Genomic DNA, 19,413 nt, shown 5'->3' on the forward strand with positions numbered 1-19,413 from the left:
AATTGTCAGATGTGCTGCAGTCCATGGGGTTGCAAAGAGCTGGACACACTGAGCGACTGAACTGAACTGAGAAGAGCCAGGTATGAATTCAGTTATTATTGAACTTTATGTGCTTCACAGATTTTACAGGTTTAATAGATTAGTAAGCAGAGAAAACAATCCTTTTGACCATTTCTGAACTATATAACTTTCTAAGAGTTTTTTACTTTGTAATCTTGAATGAGCCACATAAATAATTTTAGATTAAACAATATTGCCGTTCAAAATTGTTTGGAATATTTGATCAAATATTCAGAAATGTAGAGCTCGGGATTTACTTCAATGGATCTGAGCTCGATTTTATGTAAAAAGAATTAAGTCAACAGAGACCTGACTGAGCGACTGAATTGAACTGTATGCAGAGACCACTCTAACGGATGTTTTACCAGTTGAGGTAACTGGCAAAAATATCAAAAATGGAAAAAAATGTCATATACTGTTAATATTTTCATGCACACAAACATATACTAGTTGGGAGAAAAATGATTCATGTTTATAAAATCAGGAATACATTTCTGTGCTTAAATCTTATAATTTATTTGTGGCAATATTCTGTACTTTTTAAATACACTAGGGTGCAAAAACACATAATGACAAAACTTAGAGCTCTTGGTTCTGAATCTTTTATTCCTTTGAAGATCTCTGTCATTTGGGTTGCATTATATTTTAGATTTAATAGTTAAAGATTCATAAGTAATAACATTCTTGTAAATATTGTAGAAAATACAAAGATGTGATAAGAATTCTGTCTGGAAAATGAGTGTGGAGTGTATTACCAATGGAAATGATCAGACCTGGGCTTGAGTGATGAAAACCTCCATTCCCAAAATGCAAGAACCTTACTAAACAGAGGTGAGTGTTCATTTTCCAAAGCAAAGGGAACTAAGAAGGCGCAGTTTGCTACATTAATTTTGGCAGCTTATACACATCCCTCACTAAATCTTTCAAAAATCCTTATGAAAGTCAAAAAGCAGGAACATCACTGTTCACAATATCACGATATCACAGAAGCACCTGAACCAGGGAACGTGAGGTATAGTGGGATAAATGTTAGCAGTGATCTGAATCCTGAAAAATATCAGTTTTATACAAAATTCACTTCTTATATAACTTCCATGTTCTCTATCCTAAGACGGCACTTGAGTGAGTCCTTCCTACCAATATAGAGAAAGGTCTCTCATACTTTTCTCCTTCTATTCCCCAAACTTCCTGTGGAATTCTGGACCACTGAGTAATTCTATTCATGAGGACAATTTCTCAATCCTGTTCTAAATGTCTCAAGTTGCATATATATGTAAATTCATCCCTAATTTCCCCTGCTTCTCTAAGGTCCCAAGACTGAACCACATGCCAATGAGAATCTCAGAACCTATGCCTCCCCATGTTGATCTCTCATAAGGGGAATCTTTTCACCAGTTGAACGTCACTCATTCAGCTTGAGAATTCATCATGCTCTATAGAAAGCCAGGATACAGCAAGGGAGACAAGGTTCTGGGACACAAGGGAGAAGTGATCTAAAGAGCCGGTCCTCACTATGGAAAGAAAAGGAAAAAATAAGAAGTTGATAACCAACTCCCCAGGCAGAAAAATTAGAAGCAGAGAACTAAAGGTTTGCAGGTTCCCTCCGTTCAAGCATTTTAGGGGGAAAAGCAGACGCAGCCCCAAACCCAGGACAGAACTGTCATTTCCTCCTCTTCTTCCTCCTGCTCTGTCTTCTCTGAGGATGTTATGCAGCAAACCCATCTCTGCATATTGAAAATATACCTTCAAAGGCATCTGCACAGCTCTTTAACCTGCAACTACTTCACCTACAGACAGAAGGACCTTGAAAAGCTGAAAAGACCCACCTCTCCTGTTCTGTCTCAGGAAAGATTCAGGAACACTTACTTCCTACCTGGAGACCAGCCTTTCAACTTATTTCTTGATTGTTCTCTCCTCAGAGAGAGCGCCTAACCCTCTGCTCACACAGATGTGAGCTGACCGATTTCCCTGGTCCAAATCCAGCTAGACCATTCCTGCAGCCTCTCCTCAGACTGAAGCCAGGCCTCAGCTCTCACAGATGGACCAGCAGCCACATCCTTAACCCAGGCCTCCCCTAAGAGTCCCCTGGAGCACTTCCTACACACCACACTGATGCTCCCACAGGACCAAGAGAGAACTCTGTGGGGAGGTTATTGCTTAACACTAGTCAGGTGATCTTGATTGGAAACCGGGTTGAAACCACTTACAAGGTTCTTTCTGAACCATTTCAGTGAATATGATCTGCTCGAGGTCAGGTCCCCACTCTAAGAAGTTAGAAATCTGCAGATCTGAAGAGGGGCCATGAAATGAGTCTTCAGCAAGTTCCCTGTTTATTTTGATGCTTCTCCCCCAAGACCCACACTCAGGGGCCCTGAGCTTCAGCCCTCACACTCAGCACACCTGAGACCTCTCAGGAGAGGAGGTTCTAGGGCAGGAATTTCTTAGGTCAAGGGTAGGACCAAGCAGAGAAAGCTCCAGTACTTGGGGTTCAGGCCTTTCTAAGAGACCTTGGGTGAAGTGCTGTGGGCTCCCCAGGCTGAGTGTGGATTGGTCCATTCAAACCAAGAGGAGCAGGAATCTGGTGAGCTCTGAGGGTGTCACTGAAGGGAGGCCTGTGCAGTAGACCCTGGGGTTCAGCAAGACTGCTGGTCTCAAGGTGGGTAGTCATCTAGTGCAGGTGTTCCCAGGACTGGCTGGTGTGAGTTCAAGGACCTGCAGGCTGCCTGCTCCCCAGACAGACGCTGAGGCAGCAACAGCATGGAGTAGTTCAGGTAAACTCTCAAGAATACTCTGTATGATCCTTCTTAGAACCATCACAGTGTCCCAGCAGTTACAGACAGGGAGGAAAAGTACAATGGAGAAATGATGTGAAATATCCAATTAGTTGAGGCTTAAAGGCAGGATGGAAACTAATTGTTACAGATATCATCCCTCTGTGCTAACAAAGAGTTTATTGTTAGGTATTTTCCCTTCAACCTTAAATCAGTAGGTTGACACTTCATTACACACCAACTTCATCACAAGAAACCATCCACTTTTATTAAAATGTGATATCACACAGTCAGAATAAAACCTTTTCCAACCCACTGTGTAACTGATTAAAATACAGATTACAAGCATAAACACCGATATTCATTCCTCTGATACAATGATCTGAGAACTGTGATTCCCATGGTTACAAAATGGAGGTTAATTGTTTACGAAACAAAACATACACTAATTACATGACTTTTCTGGGAGGAGTTTCCATACATTTCTAGGGTATCAGAGATGTCTTTATTTGAAACATGTCAACTAATATTCATGACTTCTGTTGATAGTATAAAGATACATCAAGATTTCAGTGAACTGTCATTGTATTTTACTTAAAAAGCAAGTGACATAACTATTGATAATGTGCATCTTACTTTAATATGTGGAATTACTCCCTGAACACTTACCTCATGGTGACCTATAGGGATGTTTGACATGAATGACTAACACCTCCATTTAGATGTACATGTTACATTACTGGGTCCTTAATCTTCTAATGGAGAATAAACATGTTTTCTCCCTAGGATAGGAGGCCTTGTCTCATCTTTGAGACAGCATCTATCAAAAACATAACTTTGTATACACACTAGAAATGAAGCATAGCAGCATGGAGTAATGTGAGAGTTGAATCACATTTATTTTGGTTTCCAAATAATCACAAATCATGTCAATATAAACCAAGACATATTGCTAATAATTGTACATTTCTAAATACCAACCTTCATGTTCTAAGCCATACTAACATATCAATTTTCTATCTGTTTTAACTATGGATTACTATCTACAATACTTCTCCTAGAGGAATTTCAAAAACCAGGATTGATGAAATGCTTTCTATTGTGCAGGCTTCCCTGATAGCTCAGTTGGTAAAGAATCTGCCTCCCACCCCAGTATTCCGGACTGGAGAATTCCATGGGCACAGTCCATCGGGTTGTAAAGAGCTGGATACGACTGAGCGACTTTCACTTTTTCTAGTGTGCAACTTCTGGTATTTATTTAGATTTAATTTTTATTAAATACTTTTCTACATTTTCTTTATGTCATTCCTTCTCTTTCTTAAATAAATGGTGTTGTATTTACTGAAGTGTATGTTTAGGACAAACCTCTTCCATCACTAGTTATGAGGGTTTCTCTCCAGTACGTGCTCTCTGGTGTCTAATAAGGTGAGAGCTCTGATTAAAGCCTTTGCCACTTTCCTTACATTTGTAAGGTTTTTCCTCCACTATGAATTCTCTGATGTTGAGTAAGATGTGAGTGCTTGAAGAAGGCTTTTCCACATTCTTTACATTTGTAAGGTTTCTCTCCAGTATGAATTCGCTGGTGTTGAGTAAGAGTTGACTGGTCCCTGAAGGCTTTTCCACATTCTTTACATTTATAAGGTTTTTCTCCAGTATGAATTCTCTGATGGTAAGTAAGACCTGAGTTCTTAACAAAGTCTTTGCCACAATCCTTACATTTATAAGGCTTCTCCCCAGTATGAATTCGCTGGTGTTCTGTAAGAGTTGAGTTCTGTCTAAAGGAGTTCCCACATTCTGTACATTTATAAGGTTTCTCTCCAGTATGAATTCTCTGATGGTAAGTAAGACTTGAGCACTGGTTAAATTCTTTGCCACAATCCTTACATTTATAAGGCTTCTCCCCAGTATGAATTCTCTGGTGTTGAGTAAGATGTGACTTCTGAGTAAAGGCTTTGCCACACTTTGTACATTTATAATGCTTCTCCCCAGTGTGAATTCGCTGGTGTTGAATAAGACTTGAGTGGTGACTGAAGGCTTTTCTGCATTTTTTACATTTATAAGGCTTCTCTCCAGTGTGAATTCTCTGATGGCAAGTAAGCCCGGAGCACCGGTTAAATTCTTTGCCACAATCCTTACATTTATAAGGCTTCTCCCCAGTATGAATTCTCTGGTGTTCAGTAAGATGTGACTTCTGATTAAAGGCTTTGCCACACTTTGTACACTTATAAGGCTTCTCCCCAGTGTGAATTCGCTGGTGTTGACTAAGGTTTGAGTGAGACATAAATGCTTTTCCACATTCTTTACATTCATAAGGTTTCTTGCCAGTGTGGACTTGCTGATCTTGACTAAGCTCTGAATTCTGATTAAAGGTGTTGCCACACTCTGTACATTTGAAAGGTTTCCATCCTGAATGAATTTTCCTGTGTCTACTTAGACTGGATGAGTTAGTAAAGGCTTTCTCACATTGCTTACACTTGTAACTTTTCTGCAGATTCTGAATACTCTGCTGTTGAGTGAGATTTGAAGGCTGATTAGAGACATGACCATATTCACAATTGTAAGTCTTCTCTCCGGTATGTGTACTCTCATTTAGTGGAAAACCTGATGTTTGATAAAAGATGTTCCTCCATGTACTATTTTCAGAATCTTTGTCTGAAGATTGAGGTCCCTGATGTTTCATAGGGTGAGAGTCTTGTGCAGTTTTACACCCAGTTTCATTGCATGAATGGCTTCTCACTCCATCATAAATATTCTTGTAATCATTGGGGGTAGAGCTCTTACTTAAGGCCTGACTCGTGTTATTACACGTGAGAAGTTGTTCCGTATTAACCGTATCATGATGTGTATTGAACAGTGATGGTGGGATTAACTCTTTTCCATTAATATCAACATTACACATTTTGGAACAGAGAGAAACTGTCTGTTGGTGGAAGAATAATGACCCCTTGCTCACAGATCCCTCAAACTGATTATATTGTGAGTTTTCCCCATCATTTTTAACTTTCTGGTTTTCAGACGTGCTTGAATGTATGTGTAATCGAAGCCTGTGTTCAGAGCGGTTTGCATGAGTATTTGCAGTAGAGACTGGATGACTTTCCCGATTTTCCACATTTCCCTTCAGAGAATGTGTATGTTTCAAAAAATGATTTAAGCCTTTGCTTGAAGAGATACACTTCTCTGCAGATGTTGATAACTGAAATGGGTGTTTTCTGCAGTTTGACTCACATTGCTCACTTCTTTGGGCAGTAATGTCCACATTGTGTGAAACTGTCTCGGTTTCTTTCTGTCCATATAAACATCTTCTAGGTTTTTCACATACCCCCGTATGTTCCTGGTCTTTCATTAAATGTTCGTTTCCAAGGTAAGCTCTTTCATATATTCCTAGGTTTGCTTTTTGGATTAAATTTTCTAATCTTGGATTCTTTGACATCAAACCACGGGTGTTGTGAGAAGACACAGCTGAAAGATACCAAATGAAAGTTTTCTTATCTATTATTCTTATCTACTGGGGCTGGTGTGAGCTCAGCTGGGACAGAAAGGGAGGAGAACACGGCAACAGTCTGGCAGCAGGACAGAGTGAGACCTGTACACAGGGTACTGATCCCAACCCTGCCCACCCAGCCTGATAGGGTGTCCACTGCTGTGGACAAAGGCTGGGTGCTGAAATGTGGGGTCTGGAGAGCAGACCCAGGCAGAGGACTCCTGTGGGCTGTGAGGAGACATCCTGAGGGGACAGGGGTGAGGGAGGAGCTCTATAAACAAGAATGCTTGTGGAGGAAGCCTGAACCACCAGAGCAGAGCGCCATTGTTGAGTGATGCCCAAAGGGAAGACCCACCATTGCAACCCCTCTCCCCCTGTGCTGGCCCCTCCTCTCCCAGCACTAGGAAGGGCCACCACCTGGGTGGGCTCTATTGAGCTCCAGCCACAGCCTACCCCCATGCACCTCCTCCACAATCAGCAGACTCCTGTGCTCTGGGGCAGCTTCTGCAGCAGACACCTGTGGGTGGCCCACACTCAGAGAAGGAGCTGAAAGCTCAGCTGAACCCCAGGTTTAAGGAAGAAAACCTGAAGTCTCTCCTCACGATTGTACAAACCATGCTTTTATACCTGCAACTGGCTTTGTCATCTCAGCCCCTAGAGCATCTGAATGGACAACCAGGGCTCCCCCAGTCATGGAAGGTGTAGCTTTAGCAGCTGTAGACTTTGTGGGGATGTATACTAGGGGGTGGGGCCAGGCCAGAGTCCAAGCTGCCCACATAGCGCTGCAACAGGTCCAGCTCCATGAATACAATTCTGGGATCTTAGTTCATTGGATCTGTGCTGGTGTTCCAGTGAAAACAACATCTGAGAGACACCAGAGCCATGTGCCAGCATGCCCATGATTGAAGGGGGGCCAAGAGCAGTGCCAACATGGGGTCACATGAGACTCACACAGCACATGAGCACACCCAAGGTGAACATCCCCAGAGGAGCAATCCTTAGTAGCTTCTCTCCCAGTGGGTGTCCTCCAATCCTACCTGCCTTGACCACAGATCAGAATCCCAGTGAAGAAACGGATCTTGGGGCTCTTCTCCACCAACCAGGGAGCAGACCCCACCCCTGACAGGGCAGTGACAACCACAGAGCCAAGGGGAAGCTCCCCTCAATATCCAGGGGAGGCTCGCGTCACAATAACAGCAACCAAATCCCAAACCAAGGGGATAAGGGTACAAGCCTGTGGACCAACCTCACCCTCTAGGGGGAAGACAACAGAGCAAGAGGAGCTAGGATCCTGAAGCCTGCAGAACAGACCACAAACCCAGAAAATGTGACAAAATGAGAGGACAAAGAAGTATGATGTAGAGGAAGGAGCACGACAAAAAGCTACAAGAACCACTAAATGAAGAAGAGACAGGCAGTCTAATGACTACTCTTCTAACTAACTCATCTTAAATGCAGATGCCACTAGGTGCCCTCTAATTCTTTCACCCACTTTTTATTTTAGCATGTTCTATGTGATGTTTCAATATAAAAATCATAAGTGATACTGACATAGGTCTAATCAGAAAGCAAGGACATGTAGGACAATGTCTGGGGAAGCTGATAACAAGATTAATTAAATAAAGAAGCAGTTCTTGAGAAATTAAGAAATGAGGCTTTGAAAATATGGTGTGAACACTATCAATGCTCTGTGGAGATCTAATTGGGAAGGAAATCTTAAAGAGTAGATAGCTATACGTAAGATGGATTTTCTTTGCTGTACAACATTGTAAACCAGTTATACTCCAATAAAAATGTTTTAAAAAGATTATATTATCTAAACATTGTAATAGTTTGAAACCATTAAAAATATGGTAGAAAATGTTTTAAGCTCTTATGCCAATTTATTTGAAAATTTTTTGAGTTAATTGAATATATTCAAGTCTTTTAGCATTGAGGCATTGGGGCAAATAAACTTAACATTTCATATGAGTTCATAGGAAGAAAACACACTTTGAAGTAACCCTGAGATTGGCATTCTTTCTTTGGGGAGGTTTTGGTTTATGCAGTGAAGAAATTACTTGAATTTAAAATTTACAAGATCCTATTTGAAGCTTCCAGTGTTTTAGAAATTATAACTCAGAAAAACAAAAAACAAAAAACCTCTGTCCCCAATATTCCTAGAATTTTGGCAGTATGTCTACAATTTCACTCACACACTGCCATCTAGAGGTAGAAATTTTAATAGGAGTGTGGTACAGTTTTTCAGAAATGTGCAGTTTTCCTAGGACCCCCACCCCAACCCAAGAAATGGAATAGTAATCGATTCATGCAGGTTGTCGCAGGCCAAGAGAAGGGTTTCAGTTCTCACTGTGATTGAGAAAAGCAATCACTGGAGATGACTTCAGGAATGATTTAAAGAGACAGAATGGGGCAGGTGATATCCGCCTATGACAGCAACAGAAAGAAACCCAGACTTCTCTACAATCATTTCCACTGAAGCAGATCTTCCCAAACCACATGACAAAGGATGAATTCCTCACTAATCCTTGGACCTGTCGTTGACTCATCGGCTCCATCCATTGACCCCTACCTGTGTATATGGCTGGCGTCTCCAGTCTCCTTACATCCCAGGGATTCTGCATTTGCTCCAGAAAGGTGACCAGGTCTGGCTTAGAGACCACAAGACCTGCTATCAGGAAAAGGAATATTTGTTTTGCTAGAGATTCATCAGTTTCCAATCTCATATGTATTCAAGTGAGAAGAGAAGACACATGTGCTAAGTCGCTCCAGTCATGTCTGACTCTTTGCCACCCTGTGGACTGTAGCTCACCAGGCTCCTCTGTCCATGGGAGTGTCCAGGCAAAAATACTGAGTGGGTTGCCATGTCCTCCTCCAGGAGTTCGTCCCAACCCAGGGGTCAAACCCACTTCTTTTATGTCTCCTGCATTGGCAGGCAGGTTCTTTACCACTAGTGCCACCTGGGAAGCCCAGAGAAGGCATGGTAGAATGTTAATACAGCCTAGAACTAAAGTATTTGGGGACATAATTTCCTAAGCTGTATTAACATTCCCTGGTGGCTCAGCTGGTAAAGAAGCCACCTGCACTGTGGGAGACCTGTGTTTGATGCCTGGGTTGGGAAGATCCTCTGGAGAAGGGAATGGCTACCCACTCCAGTATTCTGCCCTGGAGAATTCCATGGACTATTCCATAGGCTCACAAAGAGTCAGACATGACTGGAATCTTGCTCATTACATTATTAACATTCTAGAGAAGGCATGGTTGAATGTTAATGTAGCCTAGAAAATTATATCCCCAAATACTTTATCGAAGCACTTTTATAAGTAACAAATACTTAAAGAAAAAATCTGAGATTCTAGTCAAGTACTACTAGGGCCAAAGTAAGTAAGTAGGAGAAATCTGATTTATAAAGGAGAGTGGCACCCTTTTATACCACAGAACCTACAGAATTACCACTCACCTAGAAGAAGGAGGCAGATTCCATCAAGGAAAAGTTAGAATCAAAATGAATCATCATGAAGTCTTCTTTCTCAACTCATAAATATCCATTTTCCCATAGAAAGCAGGGATCTGAAACTATTATAAGGAGCAGAAGATTCTAGGAGACATTCTAGAAATGCAGGAACCAAAACCCAGTGGGTAGAGAAGGGATTCTGGAAGGCAGTTATCCTCACCCAAGGAGGCCAGGTTCCTGTAGTTCTCTAACATCACGTCCCTGTACAATTCTCGCTGACCGAGGTCCAGGCATTCCCACTCCTCTTGAGTGAAGTCTATGGCCACATCCTGGAATGTCAGCCGTCCCTGAAATACAAAGTACAGGTGCCATGTGGCCATGGGAAGACTTCCTAATGTGACCCAAGAGGAAACCAGCAAGAGAAATGGTTTTGACTTAGGAGAATGTCTGGTGTTACAGAGGAATATAATTTTTACACAGTAATATTTTCTACCACATTTTTAACCCCAAGAAAAGAGGATGAGATATGATCCATCAACCACTACAGAAATTATTCTGATTTCGAAGAGAAATTATAATCAGATCAACATTGGCATATTTATTTTTGAGTGTTGTATTCAGTTGACAGACAATAAACTATCAAAAGAAACAGGAAATATTTTTTCAAAGCACTTCCTGATCCAAATGTTCTGGAGTGGGCTCAATGTGCCACATTTTTCACGAGCTTATTTGAACTAGTAATGTTGAAATTTCTGTTCCATGAGTGACAATGTGTGAACAGCAACGAAATAGAATAGTAAGCAAAGAATTCATATTTAACTTGAACTTTAAGTGCTTAATAGATTTTAGAGTTCAGATAGGATAGTAACCTCGGCGACAAGAATCATTTTAATGATCTGGTATATACTACTTTTTTCTGACAGTTTTCAGAGTCTTGAATGCATAACAGAAATAATTTAAAATCAATAATGTTGCTGTAGCATCTTTTGGCAAATATTTTAACAAACATTCTTTAAATGACGGCTTAAGGGACGGGGGAGCCTGGTGGGTTGCCGTCTATGGGGTCGCACAGAGTCAGACACAACTGGAGCGACTTAGCAGCAGCAGCAACTTTTACTTCAGTTTGTGACTCTAGACTTTAATCAAACCCAGACAAATGCACAGAGCTAACTCTAATGAAAGTTTATAGAAATTTCTGTATTTGTAAATAATAGTAAAAACAAGAAAAGTGTTAGTCACTCAGTCGTGTGCAACCCCAGGGACTGTAGCCTGCCAGGCTTCTCTGTCCATGGGATTCTCAAGGCACGAATACTGGAGTGGGTAGCTATTCCCTGCTTCAGGGAATCTTCAAAAAAGAAAAAGAAAAAATCAGTCAAATGATGTTATCATGTTCATGCATACAGACATACACTAAAATGGGACTGTGTACTTATTAAGAGAAAAATGGTGATGTCAATAAAATCAGGATAATTTTTAACTGACTGAAAATGTACATAAATATTTGAGGATGATATTGTTAGGTAGGTAGAATAGGGAAAAGGAGTCCAAAATGGCGGAGACTAAAAGACAAGGAAGGTCAAAGAAAGGTCCAAGGACAAGAGTGAAGACTTCAGGTAGAACAAACAACACTCCTGGCTAAACCCAATTTGCATAGGGCAGGCCCAGGTGGAGGAAAAAACATATAAAAGGAGGAGCCAAAACCTTTTCTCTTTTTCTCTCCCGCGTCTACGCTCTTTTTCTCTTTTTCTCTCCCGCGTCTACGCTCTTTTTCTCTTTCTCCCTCCCCCATGAGCTCCTCCAATTTCCTCTCTTCAAGTCTTTGGGTGGGCATGCCCTCACACTTCGAGGATGGATTCTCCTGCTATCTTCTAAATAAAATAGAGCTCTAACACTGATTTGACTAAGAACTATAACACAGTTTGTCCAAGACCCGAGAGCTGTGATGCACCGAGGGATTTAATGTCCATAGCTCTAAATCTTTGTTGTGACGAGACAAAGAACTGAGGAACATATACTCGTGTGACAATATTATTTTAATTTTTTAAAATAGACTAGGGTGCAGACATACATAGTGATTTAAAAAATAGACAGCTCCGGTTCTGAATTTTTTAATTTCCTGAAAAATCTACCATTTGCATGGAACTATATTTTAAAATTTAACACAGTTGAACATAGATTCGCAGTAATATGATTCTTGTAAACATTTTGGAAAATACAGAAATGTGATGAGACTCTATCTGTGATGTCAGCATGGAGTGTACTGGAAATGATCAGACCTGGGCTTGAGTGATGAAAATCCCCACTCCCAAATCCCAGCATCTCTACTAAACACACAGGAGTGTTGTCAACTACAAATCGGCACTTGCCAAGAGCATTGCCAGCGATTAAACAAGACCTTTTAGAATTAACACCCAAAAAAGATGTCCTCTTCATTATAGGGGAGTGGAATGCAAAAGTAGGAAGTCAAGAAACACCTGCAGTAACAGGCAAATTTGGCCTTGGAATGCAGAATGAAGCAGGGCAAAGACTAGAGTTTTGCCAAGAAAATGCACTGGTTAGAGCAAACACCCTCTTCCAACAACACAAGAGAAGACTACACATGAACATCATCAGATGGTCAACACCAAAATCAGATTGATTATATTCTATGCAGTCAAAGATGGAGAAGCTCTATACAGTCAATAAAAATGAGACCAGGAGCTTACTGTGCCTCAGATCATAAACTCCTTATTACCAAATTCAGACTTAAATTGAAGAAAGTAGGGAAAACCGCTAGACCATTCAGGTGTGACCTAAATCAAATCCTTAATGGTTTTACAGTGGAAGTGAGAAATAGATTTAAGAGCCTAGATCTGATAGATGAGTGTCTAATGAACTATGGAATGAGGTTTGTGACATTGTACAGGAGACAGGGATTAAGACCATCCCCATGCAAAAGAAATGCAAAAAAGCAAAATGGCTGTCTGAGGAGGCCTTACAAATAGCTGTGAAAAGAAGAGAAGGGAAAAGCAAAGGAGAAAAGAAAGACATAAGCATCTGAAAGCAGAGTTCCAAAGAATAGCAAGAAGAGATAAGAAAGCCTTCTTCAGCGATCAATGCAAAGAAATAGAGGGAAACAACAGAATGGGAAAGACTAGAGATCTCTTCAAGAAAAGGAGAGATACCAAGGGAACATTTCATGCAAAGATGGGCCCGATAAAACAGAGAAATGGTATGCACCTAACAGAAGCAGAAGATATTAAGAAGAGATGGCAAGAATACACAGAAGAACTGTACAAAAAAGATCTTCACGACCCGGATAATCACGATGTTGTGATCACTCATCTAGAATCAGACATCCTGGAATGTGAAGTCAAGTGGGCCTTAGAAAGCGTCACTACGAACAAAGCTAGTGGAGGTGATGGAATTCCATTAGAGCTATTTCAAATCCTGAAAGATGAGGCTCTGAAAGTGCTGTATTCAGTATGCCAGCAAATTTGGAAAACTCAGCAGTGGCCACAGGACTGGAAAAGGTCAGTTTTCATTCCAATCCCAAAGAAAGGCAATGCCAAAGAATGCTCAAACTACCGCACAATTGTACTCATCTCACATGCTAGTAAAGTAATGCTCAAAATTCTCCAAGCCAGACTTCAACAATACATGAGCCATGAACTTCCTGATGTTCAAGCTGGTTGTGCAAAAGTCAGAGGAACCAGAGATCAAATTGCCAGCATCTGCTGGATCATGGGAAAAACAAGAGAGTTCCACAAAAACATCTATTTCTGCTTTATTGACTATGCCAAAGCCTTTGACTGTGTGGATCACAATAAACTGTGGAAAATTGTGAGAGATGGGAATACCAGATCACCTGACCTGCCTCTTGAGAAATCTGTATGCAGGTCAGGAGGCAACAGTTGGAACTGGACATGGAACAACAGACTGGTTCCAAACAGGAAAAGGAGTACGTCAAGGCTGTATATTGTCACCCTGCTTATTTAACTTCTATGCAGTGTATGTACATCGTGACTGAACTGAACAACAACAAGGGCGTTTGCCACCTGCCTCTGGGGAGAATGAACCCTATGGTGCTGCAACTTACTTCAATCCCCTCGAGGGAGTTCAGGGTGGATTGAGGCACTCTGCTCCAAGGAATCTGGTGGAACAAGTCTTTCAGTTCAGTTCAGTCGCTCAGCTGTGTCTGACTCTTTGCAACCCCATGAATCGCATCATGCCAGGCCTCCCTGTCCATCACCAACTGTCAGAGTTCACTCAGACTCACGTCCATCGAGTCTGTGATGCCGTCCAGCCATGTCATCCTCTGTCGCCCCCTTCTCCTCCTGCCCCCAATCCCTCCCAGCATCAGTCTTTTCCAATGAGTCAACACTTCGCATGAAGTGGCCAAAGTACTGGAGTTTCAGCTTTAGCATCATTCCTTCCAAAGAAATCCCAGGGCTGATCTCTTCAGAATGGACTGATTGGATCTCCTTGCAGTCCTAGGGACTCTCAAGGGTCTTCTCCAACACCACAGTTCAAAAGCATCAATTCTAGAGTCCGATATTTTCAGGAACTGCTTTCATGATCCCAATCCTTGCATCTCTTCATATCTAGAAAAGCACTAAACCACTAAATGATGACTTCAGTTCCTCACGACTGGCAGGAAACCTTTTGTAAAGTAAGTGCTTGATTGCACTGAACTCCCCCTTCACCAAAGTCACGTACTGACCTTCCCCCACTGTCTGTTTGGAGCAGTTTCTCAGAGTTCTCTGAGATGCTGTCTCCTGGGCTTCTGTCCTCATTTTGCCCCAAATAAAATTTAATTCACATCTCTCAAATTGTGCATCTGTTTTAGCTGACAGTGTTCATTTCTCAAAGCAAAGAGTAACTAAGAAGATACGGCATTTCCTCATTAACTGTGATAGGCATATCCATCACTTTTTCTTTCCAAGACCCTTGTTTAAGAGAAAAAAAAAAAGAATTTCATAGCGTGGAAATCTCACAGAAGCAGTGAACATCAGAGGTCACGGGGTAAGAGTACATGGAAAAATGCATTATCACTGCCAGGCATCTTGGCAATATTAGGAAAACCATGATCTCAATCTACCACGAAAAATGTCAGTTTTCTTCAAATTCCACCTCCTATATACCTCCCATGATCTGTATCTTAATAGTCCATCTAATTAGTATATTTTTCTTATCGGTATAGAGGATTGTCTCTGCTACTTTAACTTCTGAAAAATTCTGGAATGCTGAGTTCATTCTATTAACAAGGGCATTTTCTTACTCCTGTTCTAGAGAGCTGAATTGCATCCACATGTAAATTCATCGCGGCATTTCCCCGACTTCCCTAATCCTAACACTGAACCGCATCCCAATGGGAATCTCAGATACCAGTGCCTCCCCGTATTGATCTCTCACAAAGGGAATGTATTGAACATTGAAAGTCACTATTTCATGTTGAGAATTCATCATGCTCTATAGAAAGCCAGGATACAGACAATGAAAAAAGGCTCTGGAATATGAGGGAGACGAAACCTGAAGAGCTGGTTTTCACTATTTGGAAAAAAAAAAAAAGGAAAAAAAAACAAGAAGGTGATAACAAGCACTCCAGGCAGAAAACTTAGAAGCAGAGAACTAAAAGTCTGCAGATTCTCAGTCCAGGCATTTCAGGAGGAAAAGCAGACACAGCCCCAGACCCGGGGCAGGACAATTACCTGAGAAGCTGCCATTTCCTCCTCTTCTTCCTGCTACTCTGCGTCTTCTGTGGCGGTAGGACGTCTCAAACTCACATCTGCATGTTGAGAAAATACCTTCAAAGACATCCATGCAGCCGTTTAACCTGCAACTGCTGCAGTGAAAAAGAAGAGGTTTTCTTGTTTCTCTCACCCTTTCCTGAGCTCTTTGCTGACTTTCTGTGTTCCTGATCTGTAGTGGGTAATCAAGACTAACTTGAATGCTAATCACATGCTGGTGTTCCTCTCAATTTGCAAAATTTCCCGGTTAGTTCCTCTCCTTCCTTTTTGCATTACAGAGAGCAGGCCACAGAACAATTCACCAAAGACAATGGACCCTACTTCTGGGCTACCTGACCCAGCTTACTAGGGTTTTGAAAAAAATGTAAGAGGAAGACCTGCATTATCTGAGACCTCAGGAAGGAGGGATTTAGGGAGGGAACTTCTAGAAACAAAGGTCAACCTGATTCCCTGGGGAGGGGCTCTTTCTAGGAAGGGTGTGGTGGTCCTCGCCTGTGCCTGCGCCCTTGGGGGAGGGGAGGGGAGAGGTGAGTGTTTGGTGGGAATCAGCTGGGGGTCTTGGGTTCCTGCCAGGCTTTACTTGCAGAATTCTTCCCAAAGATCTCCTGTGTCCTTAGATTTTTTCACCTGCCTCTGCAGCCTGGGGACACAGGCTTTCACAAAATGATTTGCATTGTGACCACCTCTCTGCAGGTGTGGCACCTCCAACTTCAGAGACCAGGAGCCTGGAGGTGTTTCCATCACAGCTTTCTTTGAAAATAAATCAGAGGTAGCAGGAGACCTGGCGAGCTGCAGTCTATGGGGTCGCAAAGAGTAGGACAGGACTGAGCAGCTGAACTGAACTGAACTGAGCAGGACACGCTAGGTTAACAAGTGTGTGTGGGCAGAGACAAATGCCTTTGAAAATGATGCTCTAAATGCTATCTGATGACCAACCAAGGAAATAATGATCGGTGTTGTCGTTTAAGTTACATTAACATGAATTAACACGTGAGAGCCTAGTTCTACTTCCTGTGTGTGTGTTTTTCTAGGTTTTATGAATCAACTGCGACAGTTTGTTGTCTGCGCCATTTAGAGAGCTCTATTTTCACACATCTTTAAAGTATAATGACTAAGGAGAAATTAAAGATAGAAGCATGTCCATCTTTCTAATATTATATATTCTAAAAAACATTCAGTGTGCATGCACCAGTACCAACTTTGTAGAAGATTTCGTTTCACAGCAGAGTTGAGAATAAGGTACAACGTTTCCCATACCCATATGACTCTTGTTCGCACACGTGGACAATCTCCCTACTTACCTTTCCCCACCAGAGTGAGCATTTGTTACCACTGATGAATCTACAAGGATAGTAAATAGACAAACTCTTTAGTTTACCCTTATGTTTCTCTTTAGGGATGTGGACTCCATACCTCTGGATAAATGTATAATAACATATGTCCATCACAACAGTTTAACACAAATTATTTCACAGTCCTGAAAGTTCTCTAGATTTAGGATATTCAGAGTCCCTCCTTTGAAACCCATGGCAACCACAGACCTTTTTAATCTCTTCTATATTTCCTACTAGATTCCCAGGTGACTCAGTGGGAAGAACTTTCTACCTGCTGATGCAGGACATCCAGGTGATGCAGGTTCGATCCTGGGTCAGGCAGATCCCCTGGAGGAAGAAATGGAAACCCACTCCAGTATCCTTTCCTGGGAAATCGATGGACAGAGGAGCCTGACAGGCTACAGCCCCTGGGCTCACAAAACTCAGACACAACTGAGCACATATGAACATTTACCTACACCAAAGTGTCATATTGTAAATTCCTACTTTCTGTAGCATTTTTGAATGGGCTTCTTTCACTTCGTAAAATGCATGGAATGATTGTCCATGTATTTTATGCCTTGAAAGCTTAACGCCGAAAAGCTTAAGAACTACCTTTGTGCCTACATTCCTGCTCAGTAAATAGGTTCATCAACACCATTTTTTTAGATTCCATGTATATCTGTTAAGACAATATTTGCACAAATATAGAGAACAGATGTGTGGACACAGCAGGAGAAGAGGGGGACAAACTGAAGAGCCTCCCTAACACACATACACCACTGTGGCTGAAATGCTGGAGAAGACTTGCGAGGCCCTTGGACTGCATGGAGATCCAGCCAGCCCATCCTAAGGGAGATCAGTCCTGGGTGTTCATTGGAAGGACTGATGCTGAAGCTGAAACTCCAGTCCTTTGGCCACCTCATGAGAAAAGCTGACTCATTTGAAAAGCCCCTGATGCTGGGAATGATTGAAGTGGGGAGGAGAAGGGGACGACCGAGGATGAGATGGTTGGATGGCATCACCGACTCAATGGATATGAGTTTGAGTAAACTCTGCGAGTTGGTGGTGGACAGGGAGGCCTGGCCTGCTGCAGTCCATGTGGTCGCAATGACTTGGACATGACTGAGGAAGTGAACTGAACTGAACTGAACTGAACTGTTGGTTAAAACAGGGAGCTAGTGGGAAGCTGCAGGATAGCACGGGGAGCTCAGCTTGGTGCTCTGTGCTGACCAGAGTGGTGAAATGGAGATCACGGGAGGGAGGTTCAAGAGGGAGCAGATTCATGTATACTTATGGCTGATTGATGATTCGTACAGCAGAAACTAACACAACATTGTAAAGCAATTATATTCCAATACAAATTATACATGCATCTCAAAAGGAAAAAAAGCTAAACAGACGGGTCACCCAGTGGTGGAGAATCCATCTGACAGTGCAGGGGACACGGGCTTGATCCCTGGTCCAGGAATACTCCACATGCATTGGGGCAACTAAGCCTGTGCGCCGCAACTGCTGAGCCTGGGTAGGGCAACTTGCTCTTTTAGATGGGCAAGAGGCATATGAAAGATGCTCACCAGTGCTAAACGATAAGAAATGCAAAACAAAGCTACAATGATGCATCACCTCATGCCAGTCAGAATTACACTTAGCAAAGAACCCACTAATAGTATTATAAACTGCGAAGAGGCTTGGAGATCAGGGAACCTCCTACACGGCTGGAGGGAATGTGAACTGGGGAAGTCATGGGGGGGGCACAGTGTGGAAGTTCCTTAACAAGTGTAACCTCCTGACATTTAAGGAAATGAATTCCATGAAAAATAGACAAAACAGATTAATTGACAAGTTTTGCAGTCTTTAGTCAATCAACTGCAATTCTAAAATGACCAGTTTTGATCTAGCATTTCTAAATTCTCTAAGTTAAATGTGTACGAATACACATACACTCACATATTCCTTCTTGGTTTTCTCACTGATAACGTGTATACCTTCAGATATTTATATATTGTATCCAAGGTGTGTTATATAAATTATATGATGTATATATCTTCAGATATTTACATATTGCATTCAAAGTATGCCAAGGCCGTGAGAAAACAGTTCCTTTAAGCCTAGACAAGAAATTTGTTCTAAGAATTATACAGGGAAAGATTTTATAAATCTTGGTTCAGAACTTTCCCATCATGGCTTTTAATTATGCTTTTTGTGACTTTGTTAAATTGACATTTGCTTAAATGAGCCCCTGAAAAGTTTTAGCTAACAGAAGAACAAAGGACAATTGAAGCAGGTGAGTTTATGACTCTAGGTCCTAAGAGAATTCACGGGAAGCCTTGAGGGTCCCTGAGGAAGGTCAAGGCTAGAACCAGGCAGAGAAAGCTCCAGTACTTGGGGTTCAGGCCTTTCTAAGGGGCCCTGGGTGAAGTGCTGTGGGCTCCCCAGGCTGAGTGTGGATCGGTCCATTCAAACCAGAGGAGTAGGATTCTGGTGAGCTCTGAGGGTGTCACTGAAGGGAGGCCTGTGAAGTAGACCCTGGGGTTTGGCAAGACTGCTGGTCTCCAGGAAGGGGGTCATCTAGTGGAGGTGCTCACAGGACTGGCTGCTGTGA

General features: G+C 42.0%; 1 protein-coding gene across 1 annotated transcript; it reads right to left on the reverse strand.

Moving 5' to 3' along the window:
• On the reverse strand, positions 4,249-10,110 carry LOC102169896 (zinc finger protein 2 homolog). The gene is made up of 3 exons (XM_018062855.1): positions 9,987-10,110; positions 8,885-8,980; positions 4,249-6,290 (listed from the first exon to the last, which is right to left on the reverse strand). Exons 1-3 carry the CDS (start codon positions 10,018-10,020, stop codon positions 4,291-4,293), a joined length of 2,130 nt encoding a protein of 709 aa, XP_017918344.1. The 5' UTR covers positions 10,021-10,110; the 3' UTR covers positions 4,249-4,290.

The sequence above is a fragment of the Capra hircus genome, chromosome 18, assembly GCF_001704415.2.
Source record: "Capra hircus breed San Clemente chromosome 18, ASM170441v1, whole genome shotgun sequence".
Taxonomy (NCBI): domain Eukaryota; kingdom Metazoa; phylum Chordata; class Mammalia; order Artiodactyla; family Bovidae; genus Capra; species Capra hircus.

Coding starts and splice junctions, on each gene's coding strand:
- LOC102169896 (XM_018062855.1), bottom strand. CDS start 10,020: ATGTTAGAGAACTACAGGAACCTGGCCTCCTTGG. Junction 8,981..9,986: donor CAGGAACCTGGCCTCCTTGG/GTGAGGATAACT, acceptor TCCTGATAGCAG/GTCTTGTGGTCTCTAAGCCA. Junction 6,291..8,884: donor GACGCCAGCCATATACACAG/GTAGGGGTCAAT, acceptor GGTATCTTTCAG/CTGTGTCTTCTCACAACACC.